This window comes from Chrysemys picta, chromosome 5, assembly GCF_011386835.1.
Source record: "Chrysemys picta bellii isolate R12L10 chromosome 5, ASM1138683v2, whole genome shotgun sequence".
Lineage (NCBI taxonomy): Eukaryota > Metazoa > Chordata > Testudines > Emydidae > Chrysemys > Chrysemys picta.
The window spans coordinates 20536408-20552885 of record NC_088795.1 but is presented as its reverse complement, the minus strand read 5'-3'; the positions used below and the strand labels follow the sequence as shown (position 1 = coordinate 20552885).

Below are 16478 nucleotides of genomic sequence, written 5' to 3'. Positions count from 1 at the left end.
AATATGGGAACATGCTATATCAAATATTGTAAATTCTCCCTCCTCCCCCCCTCCCCCCCCAAATAACAGGACTTGCTGCAAGTGGTGAAATTATTTTCAAAAACCTTTGTTAGTTTGTCTCTACATATTGTTCACACCCACCAAATGCCGTTTCTCCAAAAGTTTCAAGGACACCAAAACTTATACTAGATTGGCACAATATTTCAAATGTCAACGTTTAGATGGATCTCGCAAGCCAAAGTTCCCAGGGACATGTGCATTCTGGTTATACCTCCAAATATGGCAGAGAACTATACTGGGTTCTGTGCCCTAGAGCTTCTTACCTTCTCTTCTGGCCGGGGCAGAGGGCTAAATTGGGGCACTCAGGTGGTGAGAGATGCAAGAGGGAGGGGGGTGTAGAGAGCAGCTGCCAAATCTCCTTGCTGCATGAAAGCAAGCGGTGTCCACGTTCTCTCATTTTAGGGCTGCTTTCACTCAGCATGAGCAGGCTCTGAACAACTAAGAATTATAGCTCAGTCCTTCTTGCTCATGTCCAGTCAGATGGATGTTCTACAGCTAACAATGCAGGTGATTAGGGTGCAAACCTCAGCATTAATATATGCCAACCACACATATGTGTATGCAGAAAACCATCTTGAGCATGACTAAACTATATATCTTACCGGGGTGGGGAGGGAGGTCCTCAAAAAAGTCTAAGTTCTGGTAGAGGTACTCCCTTCCTCTTTGGTATGTTCAGGAGAGGACATGCATGCTGTAGGAATACTGCCCCTCACAAATTGTGGATATTTATTCAGGAAGGGGGTCAGAAGCAACTTCTGGAACTGGTGGTATCTGATATGTTTATTAATGGTCTGGAAAATGGGGTGAAAAGAGAGGTGGAAAAATCTGCAGATGACCAAAGTTATTAAAGTTAGTTTAGAACTTTAGATGCCGAACTTCAGAGAGACTTAGCAAAGTTAAGCGAGTAGGCAAATGAAACACTTCCTTGACAAATACCAGGTTGGAAGAATAATATTAAATACTCATGCATGTTCCTAAGTTTTAAATTAAATGTAAACAAATAAAGAAAATACTTTGGTGTCATCGTGGAAAGTTCTATGTGCAGCACAGTCAAAAGACAAACAAAATGTTAGTCTGTATAAACTATGAGTTAAATATTGCAGATATCTAAATGCCACTGTATAGATCAATGGTCACCCGCTCTTGGAACACTGTGTTCATTTCTGGTCACTCTATTCCAAAAAAGATACACCAGAAATAGAAAGAAATCAGAGATGTGAGACTAAAATGAGATATGGAAAGATTTTCTGTGACGGAGGATTTAAAATACTGTGACTGTTTAGAGATGAAATGAATAAAAGGAGTCATGATAAGGTAAACAAAAATTGTATACATATAGAAAGAGAAGGTAAACTGGATTCTCCTGTTTAACATTTCATGTTGTACAGGAACAAGAGACAGCCGACTGAAATGAAAAAGCAACACATTTAAGATTAATAAAAGGAAATATCTTTTGTTGGAGCCCGGAGCAGTTGTTCTGATCCAGTATGTCTGTTCCTAAATTCCAATCTGTCTAAATACTTATATGGCCCTTATAATTGTAGTATCTGACTTCCTCACAATTATTAATGGATTTTTGCCCCCAAAACATCCCCATGAGGTAGGAAAGCATTATCCCCATTTTACAGATGGGGAACTCAGGAGCAATCTAAAGCAGATTAAGTGATTTTTCCAAAGTTAACATGGGATGCTGCATTGCGGAGAAGCAGAGAAACTCCTTGCTTCTGCCGCCCACATTTTTTTCCAGTTAGTTCAGAGATAGCACACAAAATGCAGTAATATCCTCTGAGAATGTGAGTCAGAAAGTCTTTGGCTAGTCCTTATGACCATATTGGCTATGCTCATCCAGTCAAGAAACAGGAACCAAATTGGCTACCAACCCGAGGTGGATTTGAACTGGTGACCAAATCAAGTTGGAAATGATTGAAATTTGGCTTTTCTTGGTCTCAGCTCAGATTCCAGTGAACCTCATTGCAAAAATCACCACAACTTGTACTCTTATTGGCAGTCTCAAAAGCAGTGTTTAAACTACATGGTAGGTGGGGGAGAACAACTAGAGTTGGATGTTCTCCTCCTCTCCTTGGCTCGAGCAAGCAACACTCCGCAATAGCTCTTCCTCCTCCTTGGCTGGAGCATGAGAGCTACCCCTCCTGTTTTATTCTATTTCAACCACTCTCAGCCAAGAAACGAATGGGGAAGGTGACCGCATTAACCATTTACCCCTAGATAATGACTCCGTATGATGTGTGTGGAAGCACATTGGCATAGCTCAGTCAGTTTAGCAATTTCATGAGTCAAAGTTCAAATGGAAATTTAATTATTTTTTTCTAAATTCTGGTCAGAACAATTACAAACATAGGCCCCAATCCCACCCTGAGCTCTGTGCAGGCAAATCCCATTGCATGTTCCAGGCCTCAGTGACTATACATGTGCTTGATGGTTTTGGGAACTAGTACAATGCTGGGAATACACATTTCTGAGCTCCTTCAACTTTTCTAAACAGGCACTCTTTTTATGATGTTGGTTTCTCGTTGAAACACAATGAGCCTAGTGAAGAGCTTTAGCTTCACGAAGTTGAAGATAAATTCTTCTTTTGCAAGTTTAGATTGTGGTTCAGCCTTGTCTAAAAATTTTGTTTTCATTCTATAAAACAGTCATGCCTTGGAAGCTGACAAATGAATTTGTAATGCTGGGTAGACAGGGGTGGTATTGTTATTACAAATATAACAACTGCAAACTGAAATTTCAAATGATCTTTGATATGTTAGTTCCACACCAGGGGGGAAAAGAAACAGAAACCTTCGGCTTCAGGGCAATTAAACACTTGCGTCTAGCTCAGGTCAGCTGACTCAGGCTCACGGGGCTCAGACTGTGGGGCTTTAAAATTGCAGTGTAGACATTCAGGCTTGGGCTAGAGCCCGAGATCTGGGACCCTCTGAAGGTGGAGGGTCCCTGAGCCCAAAGGTCTACACAGCAGTTTTTAGCCTTGCAGCCCAAGCCCCTCAAGCCTAAGTCAATTGACTCAGGCCAGCTGCAGCCATGTCTCGGGTCTTTTAGTCCAGTGTAGACGTACCCTTTCTAGACCTAACATTTCTTATATTCTCATGATCCAAATGTCATACAGCTAATGCTTTCAAAAGAATACTTTAATCAAGGCAGAACACTTGGACTGAATTCTCAATCTTTCATTAGCATTGCTACCCTACCACCTCCTGCTTTAAACCTGTATCTGTTGCTGACAGTGGGTGTCAACAGTTGAATTAATGCTGAAAATGGTTTAACTGCAAGTTTACAGAGCACAGGACTATGTACAACTCCATGTCAGACCTATAATTGAAACTTCGTTTGTTTCATGCCTTGCTACAATTGAGTAAATTATACCTGCTTACAAAATTGTTCTCATGCGTGTGATAGGAAGTTCTCTGTATTGTTCATAAGTGAAGATTTCTGAACAAAAAGTGTCCCATTCTTACAAGTTTGGGGTCAAAACACAGAGAGAGAGAGAGAGTGTGTGTGTGTAAAACTATGATGTTATCTTACTGTGAATGATTAGTTCTTGTAACTCAACTGTGTCATGCCATGTACAGCACTAAAGCCCTTAGATGCTATAACATTTATATTTATGAATTTATTATTCTATATCTTATGTAAAATATATGTTTGCAGTGTAGTTGTGGCTGTGTTGGCCCCTTGAAGTAGTCTGGTGGAACTCTATCTTGATATCCATTTGCTCCTCATTTATTTTCCTGCTCCTCCTCTTGTTGGAGGCTGTCCTCTTTTTTCCTCATTCTCTATCTTCTTTGGAGGCTACTGTATATCCTTGTACCTAATAGCTACTTCCCTCTGTGCACTTCTTGGGGTGTATACCATAGTGGTCTGTTGACTTCTCTTGGTGGCTTGCTCTCTCCCCATCCCCCATGGTCCCCTCCTCATACCATTCTTGCCTTGTATAACTGGGAGGTAATGGGATTTAATTAAGAAAAGTTTCACCTGGAAAAAGCAGAAAAACGCCTCATAATGAGATCTATCAGGCTGTGGAGGAGTCTCCCAAGGGAAGTAGTGGAGGCTGCATAATGCAGGACATCTAAAATAGACTGGAGAAAGCATGGGAAAATATACTGTATGGAACAATCCAGCAGTAACTCTAGGGGATAAGTTTTTTCATTTCTAATTTACATTATTTCCAGCCATGCCAGAAAAGCCCATTAGCTGTAGGTTATTGTTAAAATGATTTGCAAAGGAAGAGAAAACAATATTGACCCATTATCATAATTAGACTCCAGAGTTAACAATATGTGATGGGCAGAGCAGTTCACATATTCTCATTAAGCTATTATTTCAGGTTGCCTGTAAACTCTGGAAATGAACCGTGTATAGGGGCCAAGAGGCTTGGTTTTTTTTTAAGTGAAAGCTTAAATTCTGTAGAAATGATTGTGGCCATGATAGAAGTACTGGAATGGCTTTCTGGCCTATTTAGACTCACTTTGAGCCCTGCTGATGTGTGCATTCTATAAATACACACACATTTCCTTCTGCTGTGTGCACCCAATTGTCTACTGTTTGTGTATCATTGGTTTTAAGCTGAATGTGAGTACTCAAAGTGAGGGTTGATAAAACATTTTTGTAGTCCCGGTGCAAACAGAAAATGTGTTGTGTTAGGTGTCAATCTTCCTGCAATAAAAGGTTTTAGTGTTAAAATTGGCTATGATCATGGTACACTCTTTCCCTGAAGCATGCACTAGTTTTCAGGAAAAGGTAACAAATATGGGATGAAAATCCTAGGCAATGAAAAATATATTCATATATTGAGGAATAATTTAGTTGTTTGTAAACAGCTGGAAATAAGAGGTTATGTTTTTTAAGAATCTGGCTCTGTGTTTGTCCCCTGTCTTCTCTCTCCCCTCCCCCGCAAAAAAAAAATAGTTAAAGACAAGTTGTTGTCAGTGGTAACTGCTGAGAATTTGTCGAAAAGCTCACTTTTAGAAGACAATGGACCCCAACTATACTGTGGCACAGCTTTAAACTTTATTAAGTCTGTCTTGAACTAGCCTTTCCTCTCCTGAGTTAAATGGAAGAAAAGTTTGGCAGCTTCCATGCTGTGAGCTTGATTGATGCCCAGAACATGTGAGGGACTTTTGTGTCCAGCTTGCTCTCCATGAGTGCATAATGTGTGAATACTCAAATAAGGTCAGCCCTTATCACATGTAATCTAGGCCTGAAAGCAGATCATCAGTGACAGTCATACTCTGTAAGTGAGAACACAAATCATCCTCTGCATGCTTTGGACAAGTTATGGGATTTTCTCCCTTCTCCCCTTTTACCTCTTTCTGTACAGGGGGGCGGGGGTGGGGGAAGGAGGGGGAGCCTTGGCAGAGCTCTGAAAGCCAAAGGAATACGTGCTCAGAATACTATACCGCTCATTCAAATAAGTGGGGGGATGGGGATTGTTTATTTGTAACAAAGTGATAGTCTTTTCACTGAGTGGCTGAAATGAGCTTCTCTTCTTTGAGTTGCTGATGTCTAATGATGTGGAATGCTGCAAGTTGGGAATGGAGTGGGAAGAAAAGAAATTTGGGGAAACATGTCAAACTCACTTCTATTGTGTTTTTTTTTAAACTCTCTCAATCCCTCCAGAAATTGTTGAACGCTTCACAACTTTTGTTATTTGAATTTTAAAAAATAAAATAAAATAAAAATGTTAAGATTGCTCAGGAGTTAAACATAACATCTGGCAAAACAAATTCTGCTCAGAGTTATTCACCCTCTTTTTTTTCTTTTTTTTCCCCAAATTATGATGAAAATTCTGTCCACTGCTAACACCTGTGTAGTTAGCTGGCTAGATACCTACACCACATCTATCACCAGGGCCTCTGAGCTCCACTATTCACTGCTAATACACTGCAAATAGTTGACGTCTGTTTACACTGTTCTGGTAGAATTTTAACAGAGCAGTTAGGGGGGCCATTACTTAGACTGTAAGCTATTTTGGAGCTTGGACCATCTTCATGTTCTGTGTTTGGACAGAGCTTAGCACAATGGGATCCTGGTCCATGACTGGAGTTTCTAGGGGGTACCTCCATATAAATAATGAAATAAAATTATTTTCAAAAATTCACTGCCAGTCTTTATCTAAAAGAAACAAAACAACAAGAACCCAAGTTTAATGTAGGGATTGGTGTCTGTCTAGTTATGTGGATGTTGCTTGATTACTCTAGTTTAGTTACTTGGTTGTTTTTTTAAGCTGGGAAGGGGAAAAACTGTTTTCCTGTCTCTTTCAATGAAATGTTGCAACTGTGACACATTTGGTTGGTGGTTTCACTTAGAAAGGAATTTTACTTTATGGGTAAAGGGCTTTTTGAAAATAAGAAAATGTATAAATAATAGGATAATTAGCAGTAAAGAAATAAAATCTAGAGTTAGACCATTGATGACATTAACAACTATGGAAACAATGATGTCATTCTCCAAGCTGTGGAAATAATTGAGATTTTTTCCACATTTGTGATATCTTGAAAAGTTTCTTTCCATTCTTGGATATATAATGACCCCACCCACACAGCATTTTGCAGTGCTTTTGCTTGCTTGTATGTTGTACAATGGGTAAGTGTGTAATGCCAGTTAAATCTCCGGTACTGAATGGAAGATCCATAAACCCTGGAGTCTGTCTATAAATCCTGCAATTATTGTAATTTATTACTGTATTCATTTTGATTTGCAATCTACTACCATACCCGTTTCATCCTTGATACTCATTAAAATATATATAATTAAATAAACAGCCTCCTGAACTACTGCTAATAGCCAATATTCTGAAAGAGCACAAATCCAACAGAGACCTCCTCCCATCTGTGTTCCACAGCTCAACTATCATAACTTCCCTTTGTACTATACCATATTATTCATATTTCACAGATCGGAGCCACTTACCTAGATCCTTATGGCCACAGGGTAAGTCGGTAGCAGAGTCTGGAATATAACTCACATGATGGATACTCTAGCAATACCTAATTTAGATAGAGAGATCTACTGGCTCCCCACCCTGTGTTTTAGCCACAAAAGGAATCCATCCTTCCCTGATGATAAACTAACAACCTCTATGATTGTTAATTATACCGAAAGGGGATTGTCAAGAGTGGATTAGTACTTAATGGTGTTTGGAGACATCAGAATTTTGGGGGGTCTCCTAGGCAGGCTTTTCATCATAGCCCTCCACCTGTCTGAACTTTTGTATTTTCCTTATTTCTCCATCTTTGATCTTGTTGCTCAGTCAGGCAATCCAGCTACCTCGAGCCCATCCCAACAGGTTTCCAGTAGCGCTCAGCTGGCCACTGCAACCCCATCTGTGGCTCAGCCTGGCTGCTTCATCTCAGATTGCTTCAACCACAGGTCGGGAGTCCAAGAATCCTCTCCTAGTGCAGCCCTGGGAGTTGATATCTATACCTGGATGCCAACATGACTTAAACGTTGATCTTAGGGACACGTGCTCCCTTTAGTCTGCATGTGGAACTCCTTTTGTTGTTAGTGCAGTTGGGGGCAAAATGTGTCCCCCTTGGATTTCTAAAGTATTCAAATTAGGTTGTCCCCGTTTGATAGCTGTCTTTCAAATTAACAGCTATACTTCTAAGACTGACACGGCTGCATTTGGAGCAGTTATTGCTAATGACGGTATAGTATCATAGCTCCCATCCTCCATTTCCCCCCTCCCCTCTTGATGTCCTCTTCACTCACAAAAACTTATACCATGGTGACTGTGCTATTAACCAACCTCCCCTCCCCCCAAAAATACCCATGTCCAACACCCCTCTGCAGCTCCTCAACACTTCTAGCCCAAGAGGTTGATACAGAACAGCTCAAGTCACTCCCTTTAGGGGTAGTGTACCAATTGAAATCTTGAACTTGGATCTCCCATTTCATTCGGGCACTCACCGTTTTGACTGGGCTGTTCTGTAGACTTTTGGTGAAGGATATGGTATAGTCATGAGTGAGTTTGTTGGTTTGGGTTTTTTGGTAAAAGAAACAAACTTAAAAGTCAGTAGTTGATGAACCATTATTCCAAGCTTCACTTGTGCTTGATACGTGAGCTCTGGAGAGAAACTTTAAAGATGCCTTTGAAGTAAAACACACATATTAAAAATAAAGTAGGAGATAGGATCATGTTTTTCCTATGAAAAATGGTGTAAAATGTGCAGCGAATCTCAGAACAGATGGTGATGAGGCTGAGAACATACAAGTTTCTTTATTTCTGTACTGGGGGAGGGATAGCTCAGTGGTTTGAGCATTTGGCCTGCTAAACCCAGGGTTGTGAGTTCAGTCCTTGATGGGGCCACTTAGGGATCTAGGGCAAAAATCAGTACTTGGTCCTTGCTAGTGAAGGCAGGTATATCTCTCTCTCTCTCGCTATATATATATATATATATATATATATATATATATATATGAAGGAAAATGATGGGAATGGCCAGAATGTTCTGTTAGTGTATTTGGTATAATGTAGTTAGTCACTAAAGAATTAAAATAAAAAAAATATAAGGAAAGAAAAAGTAAATACAATGCAGTAGAATCTCACTAATTCACGCTGAAGTCTGAGAGGCAGACAGTACTATTACTTGATTTTTTTAATTGGCCAGCAAGGGTCTTTTCAGCCAGCAGTGGGCCAGATTAGTCTTACTAACACTGAGTGGCATTTATTGCATTGTTGTTGTTGATTCTTTATTTGTATAGTGGTAGTACCTAGGGGTGCCAGTCATGGCTCTAGGTTTCATTTTGCCAGGTGATGTACAAAGATATAACCAAAAGATGGTCCCTTACTTGAAGAGCTTCAATGGGATGACTTGTGGAGTAAGGTACTATTCAAGTATGGGTGACAGGATCTAGCCCTTTGAGATCATTGGAAACCATCTCCCATTGATTTCAGTGGGTCAGTATCAGGTCTTAAGTGAACAAAGACTATAAAAAAGCAAGACTAATGCATCACAAAATGTACTTTGCTCATTTATTTAGACAATTATAATGTATTTTAATTATTAATGATAATACATCAATATGTACTAATAACTGTACAATACTGTAGTATATTTGTACATATATATGACCAATATGAGCCCTCACTAGAGTACTCAGCTATTAAATCTTTGCTCAGAGATGGTGAGACCATCAATTAATTTTGTTGTGTGTGGATTAGTGAGGTCCTGTTACATTCCCTTTTCAGGACTTAGTGTTTTTATTGAATTTTATTTAGAAGTGAAGATCGCAAACTTTTAATATTTGATACTGTAATATTGTTTGTACATCTGCTTCCTGTTTCCATTTACCAAAGCAGGCAGCAGATCATTAGCGGGTGTAATCTGTCAGTTGGAGATTTATCAGTTTATATTAGTGAAGGATCTGTCCCCAGGACGTCAGTTGTGTATAAACAAACAAACTGAAATAAATATTTATCTGTATAAAAATGAAGAAAGCAGTAATTTAGAACTCTGACACATAGAGTAGCCTCTAGCAGAATACAAAAAGTGTGTGTTGCGACTGTGACCAATGGCACACAGTTGAGAGATTTCATGAAATCTGTATGCATTTCTAATTCATTAATATACTTACAGTAGTTTCATGTGATTTATATAAATTTAAAGGAGTCCAGTTACATGAGGAATCCACTGACCTTTAAAAAATCTGTTTATTGCAATTTTCCAATAAATCACTGTTCATACGGGGGGTAATAAAATTTAATTTTGAATGACACAGTGTGCAGACACAGACATTCTATATTTCTTATCTTTCTTAGCTGTCTTCTGTTATTGCTTCAGAGCAATCCTTATTTCTCCCTTAATATTGGAAGTGCATAGGAAAATGCTGGTGTGACTTTAAAAACAAAAGCCAAAGGCAGTGCTCAGTTTATAAAACAAATAATTTGTAAGTAGTTGACAAGAGGGGTTTGCTTACATCTCGTTGAAAAATGCAATACACACGTCATATGAATTTTCAGAGCTTTGTTTTTTGTATGTGTAAAGTAAAGAGGGAGTTAAAGACTCCGGCTGCAGCTTCCAAGTTTACACAAATCCCTGTGTGGGCAGTCAATCCATGCTCCTGTCTCAGGAATCCACTCCAGCTTGGGATCCTTGCTGCCCTTTTGTTGTCCTCCCCACGAGGTGATCAATTGAGGTCTATGTGGTGACAGAACCAGTTTGTAACAGGCTTGTCTTTCACATTCTCCTCTCAGGCTTGCTGGCAGACTCGTCTGAGGATCTGACAGAGGCGAAGCACAGGACTATCATTGAAATAAGAAAAGAAAAAGAAACAGAAGAACACAGGCAAATCAGAATCACTACTCTCCTGCAGCAATGGGTTGGCTGGAAGAATCAAACTGGCAGCTTCACATTTCCTTGATCGTGCTACTTTCCATGCACACCAAGGGTAAGAAGAAAAAGTGTTCTACAATGTAATTATGACAGGGTGGTGAGCTGCAAGATAACAGCTAACTGTTCAATTTTATTATGAAAGGAAAAGTTTAGCATGGGGAATCGCAGCTTAAGAATTTCCAAACCACGGTGCAGTCTGTGAAAGTACAGTATTTTAACTGCCTGTATGGCATATGTAAGTAGTATTTCTGAATTGGAATCAGAATTTCAAAGGGTAGTTACAGAGAGATACAGTAGTTACAGAGAGGTACAATAGAAGTTTTTTATTGAGACTGCAATTGTCTAAATTACTTTCTAATCTGATTTAGACCTGAATATGCAATTGATGCTCTCAGTAGACACAGTTTGTAGAATCAACCAACATGTTTAGGGATGCAGTACATATCCGCTCCAAGTGATGTTTTCTGTTAGAGTTTTGATGCAATATATGAGAAATTTTTTGCTCAGGTGGAAAGAAAGATTTTTTTTGTAACAAATGCATTAAATTGAAACAGGTAAAGATTACTAATTATCGAGTTATATAGTTTTATCTTTGAACATTTCATAATGTTAAGAGGCTGTTCCTTAACTTCACTCATTTTAAGGATTTATCAATAGCAAGGATTAGGAAACATATTTTGCTTGTTCAATAATATGGACTGATAGATTTCATACTTCACTTTTAAAAGGCAAAAATGAAGAATATGGCTAATTATAATAGTGCAGTATTTACTAGTCAGAAAGCGCAATAAGCAGAGGTTGTAATAAGGAAGAATTGTGAATGACTGACAGCAGAGACACAATAGCATTATACATTGTCGAGAGTGTGATAAGGAAGCTACATGAAATTCACGTGTTTACAATACCACCGTATGAAAGCAAGTGCAATAATTGAGAAAATATTTTTAATAGCAGATAAATGTGCTTAAAGTAATTTGTTTTATACACATACTGTCGTTCCTTATAAATGTTATGCCATCTTTCAAAGACTTTTTTTGAAGTAGTATACTTTCAGAAAAGATGGCAAAAGGTCCTTTTCCTTTGGTTGGTTGTTTTCACCGTGCGGCAGTTAGCAAGCGGACTATCGCATCTAAAAAGAAAAATAAATATTCACAACAAGGAAGGTTTTTCTCTCTCCCCATATATTAGTCATTTCTGTTTATTAAACATTTAAACTTTCTGTGACTCACCTACAATCCTTCAGTACTGGACATGTGGTTTGTTTTGGGGGATTTTTGTTTGGTGGGTTTTTTTTTTTTTTCCGGTGCTTTAGGGAATCTTACTCTGGCTCCCTAATAGGACATGATACAGTTAAATCTAATGGCCAGAAGAAACAGCAGTAGTACCTTTGTATAGTCAATTTGCTCTCAAAGATTTAATGTGTGGTAAGAAGGTAGTAGTCAGTAGGAGAAAATTAACTTCATGAGTCTGCTCTGTGCCCTTATTCTTTATCTCTGATGAAGTCTTGGGAAAAGAAAGGGTTCTTGGGTTACCCAAAAAGTATAGGAGTTTTGTTTAAAAAAAAAAGCATTTAACTTTGCTGAAGCAACCTCTAATAGGTTTTGGATACATGGACCATATTTCAGGGCCAGATCCTTGGCCTTTTTATAAAAGACACACAGAATCTTAATGGTTTGGTGGACCCTCAAGGAAGACACATATTCTGAGATACAGGCATCTGTAGGGGCATGGACTGATTGACAGAGGAAACTTGCAGTGGATCGGTGAAAGATAGGCACACCATTTTTCAGCCATAAGAGTCCCAGTTTGCTTGTCTTATTAGGGCATTTCAAATGGATAAAAATGAATCAAAAAGAAAATAAAAATCTAGAATTATTTATCTTATTGACAGCATAATTACAATGGACTTAAATTTCAGCAAGGGTGGTTTAGCTTGGACATTCGGAAAAACTTCCTAACTGTCAGGGTGGTTAAACACTGAAATAAATTGCCTAGGGAGGTTGTGGAATCTCCATCATTGGAGATTTTTAAGGCAGGTTATACAAACACCTGTCGTGGATGGTCTAGATAATATTTAATCCTGCCATGAGTGCAGGGGACTGGACTAGTAGACCTCTCAAGGTTCTTTGCAGTCCTATGATTCGATGTTATTGGCAGAAGACCACCTCATACCATATCACAAACACAACTATTTATGAATCTATGTGTTACATTTGGAACATTGTCTCCACATCTTGCCAAATAAGGGTCAAATCCTGTCTTGACTGGTGATGCCTACACAGTGTTTGTAGTGACTAGTAACCAGCAGCATGCTTAGCTTGGGGCATCTTGCTGTCTCAGGCCAGGTTGTTTTTTGGAGGACTGTTTGGCTGTTACCTTTCCTCTGAGCAAGAGCAGCATGCCCTCAGGTATCTTTATCAGTCAGTGCTCATGCTCATTACAGCAAATTCACTCACCTATTCAACTTCTAACCACAAGCCTATTTAATGGTCCAACAAGCCATGCCTCAGTTAGACCTTGGTGCATACTCTCCTTCATATAGCATAGGTGCTGCCATGTTCTTGCATATTGTGATGGCCTGGGGCCTGTTGTTCTTGTGTGTTGCAATGCCTTCCTCCTCTCTTTATTGCTTGTACACTTGTGCAACCAAGGTTTAGACTGTATTGCAGCGTCTTTTTATTATTTAAATAGTGTACTGTCTCTGCCCAAAATATTCGTACCTGGGTGCCTGTAAGTTAGGCTCCTTAATAGAAATGTAATCACCTAGACAAGTGATCTTATTCTCAACTGTGCTGAGCACCCACAAATTCCACATAGTCAACGAGAGCTGGTTTTCCTCTTTGAAAATCAGCTGATTTCTCTTTAGGTGTCTAAATATGGATTTAAGAGTTTAACTTCAGGCTCCCAGGAGTGAAAATTTGTCCTCTGCCTTTAAATATGGAAGCAGAGACTACTGCAGCAATGAAAAGGATCTGTTCTCTGGGTTGGGATCTGTCCCCAGATCTTTAACAAATTGAAAAGATGACACGCTAGTTGACAACTGAAGTTGTGAAAAATACAACCTCAGGGTAGTTTATGGGGAAATATACTTTAAAGAAGTGTATAGAAGTAGGGCATGTACAATAAAGATTATACTTTTATTTTGTATTGCAGTAGCTCCGGTCTTGCATCAGGGACCTGTTGTGCTAGGCATTGTACAACCACAGAACAATCTAAAAGTAGCTCTACATTTCAGTCGGAAGGGTGATTGCAGCTCTCATAGGCATCACTAGCTTTAATTTACCTGGTGGGCTAACAATATTAGTGAAGACCTGGCTGCATGGACCCTGGCATGGGCTGGGAACATGAGTATGTACCCAGGGTTCTGATTGGACTTGCAGAGCCTGTGCTGCCATGTCTTCACTGCGATTTTTAGCTGGGCTAGCTAAATTAACACTAGCATGAGAGTATGCTTGTGTGAGCTGCAGCACACCTCCATTTGCAGCATACACATAGCCTAAGTAAAAAACAATTCTGCATCTAGATGGTGCAGAGTTCTTCCCTGCCAGGTATTTCCCGAGGTTTGGTCCAATCTAATTCAAAACATCTCAAGAGATGGTGCTTCCACACTGCTTCCCTTGGATGATTATTCTGTACTCTAATAGGTGTCAATATTAGGAAGCTAGTCTGATTTGGGGCCAAATTTTGCCCACTTTTGCTAATTTCAGAAGCAGTTGTGCCATGAATCTAATAGCAGACTTTGTCCCATTGGGCTTGCTTGTTTGCTTATTTATTTGCTGTAGAGGGACAAAAGGCCATCTTGAATTGGAGAGCGAAGCGGCTCATCAACTCAAATTGCCAAACTTATTTTCTGGAATTTGTACTGTGCGCTACTTACAATTTGAAATTTTGAGAAAAATCTTTCATAGAAATATTTGAGATAACGTTTAACCCTCAGGAGTCTGCTTTGGCAAGAATTTTTCACTTTTCAGAAAGAGGCTTAGGAAATGCATTTGGTGGTTGAAAATTCAAGAATGTAAAACGAGCGCACAGCTGGTCTAATTGGACACCAAGAAGAGAAAATGCTGACTGAGCTGTATAAAGGGAAGTAAAGGGTTGTGCTGTAAAGGGGAAAATGATGACAAGTCCTTGAAACTGCTTAGTCTTTTAGGAAAAGTGCAGGCCACCCAATAACTCTAACAAAGCCCCGTCATTATTATAAAAAGAAAAAAGCTGTGGTAAGAAATAACTGCAGTGCAGGCTGAGTTATAAAGATATGTTATGGGCTAAAGAGTCGCTCTGTCACAAACCCCACGTACGGGAGGCAATGCATAGTTGAAGTGACCCAGGAACATACCAAAAAGCTGATTGTGACTGAGAAGTTGCAGGCCGCCTTGTGGTTTTCTCTCTGGTCCAGAGGATGACGTACCTTGCATCAATCTGGTACCTGGCACAGCGTACGACACCCCCTCCCCAGCACACTGTGGGAGTGGAGCCCAGGCTCTAACCACTCCCATGCCCGCTTAGGTGGAGTGTAGGGAGAATTGTGGCTCAGCAAAGGCTGTTTTCGTCCATGCTGATACCTGTGATGATGGTAGTCAGCACAGGGGCAAAAGGGAGTGCCTTACTTCTCTTCATGGGCATGCAGGACACACACCAGTCTGGTCCTGAATCATTATCTGGAAGCCATGGAGAAATTGGCGGGGGGTTGCTTTTAAAAATGAATTAAAATGAATGTAGTGTTTGTGGAAAGTGTAGGTTTAAAGTCCAGGAGACAAGTATGTTGTAGGCACTGGCAGTCCAAGCTTTACCCCTGCATTGCTACCTGCTGGTAGGCTTATCCCTGTGGTCTGAAGCGGACCACCTTTAGGACTGAAAGTTCTGTACTGCATGTGTGTTAAAGCTACAGAGATTTTGAGTAAGGAACCAGTTGTTAATTACAATAGCAATCTGGTGAATATATAAACCTGATGCAACAAAATTCCTTGGTATAATTACTTGTCATGAAGTTCACTGCCCGAGGGGTTTAGCAGGGAGTACCATACTTCAGTCTGATCCAAAAAACTAATGTTCACCTGCTGGCCTAGCTGTTGTCTGGCAAAGTTCCAGGCCTCCTCCTCCCAAACTGTAATAAGTGCTCATAGCCAGTGTATTGTAAAACTCCCCAGCTGAAAACCCAGAAACTCTTAGTCATGATACACAAGTCAACTTTGTTCAGTAACCTGAAAGCTGAAGGATGAATCAAGGAACATGAGGATAATTGGTCCCTAGAATATATTGCTTTAGAAGTAGATATGCAGTATATTTATATGACATTCATTTAAAGTAATAATTTTAAAGTGTAAAATGATCCTGGTTACCATATGGCAAAATATACTGGAAGTTTCAACAGTTAAGGCTGACACAGCTGTTAAATACATAACCATGGTTGTGTGTTTAAGAGTTTTATACTACAGCTATTATGTGGCATTCCCAGCTATTAATCTCCAGCTATTAATCGGCAGTAAAAGCAACTTGTGGTGAGCATCACAGATGCTCGAAATCTGATCTCCACTGCACTTCACCTAGGGGGGAAATGGCAAAATTTTTGCATCTCAACTCTTTCTTTTTTGCTTTCTTCATTATATTAAATATAGGTTTTATCCTGAAAGGAGTTCACTGCAGACGATACAAAGGCATACCTGTGCGATTTTTTTTTCATGTTGACAATGAAAATATCCACATTACTTGAACTTGCATATTTTGATATTAAGACTAAATAATTTGATATGGCTAGTATGAAATACATTAATTAAGCTGATGAATGTAATGCCTATTATTTGGTGCTCATTTCTAACCACAGTATTTGGATATTCTATTGTAAGACCTTTTTTATTGTGTTTTTATTTTGAGGCTATTTATCAAGAGCATCCTGTCTTTGGGGAAAGAAACCAAATGAGTTTGCTTGCTGGCTTCTTCAATGTTGCATACTACAAAGCGTCATTTTGATTGCTATGACATATTAGTAGGATTGTGGAGCTAGTTTGATATCATGAGAATAGCCCTGATGATGTAATTCAGGGGGGAGGGATAGCTCAGTGGTTTGAG

General features: G+C 39.5%; 1 protein-coding gene across 2 annotated transcripts in view; it reads left to right on the top strand.

Moving 5' to 3' along the window:
- The window catches only part of BMPR1B (bone morphogenetic protein receptor type 1B), a 358401-nt gene that overhangs the window by 258078 nt on the left and 83845 nt on the right, over positions 1–16478 (top strand). For both annotated transcript variants that reach the window (XM_065596087.1, XM_024099901.3), the window contains one exon: positions 10274–10467. In XM_065596087.1, the coding sequence (XP_065452159.1) occupies positions 10395–10467 (73 nt within the window). In that variant the 5' untranslated portion in view covers positions 10274–10394. The remainder of the gene's footprint in view (positions 1–10273; positions 10468–16478) is intronic.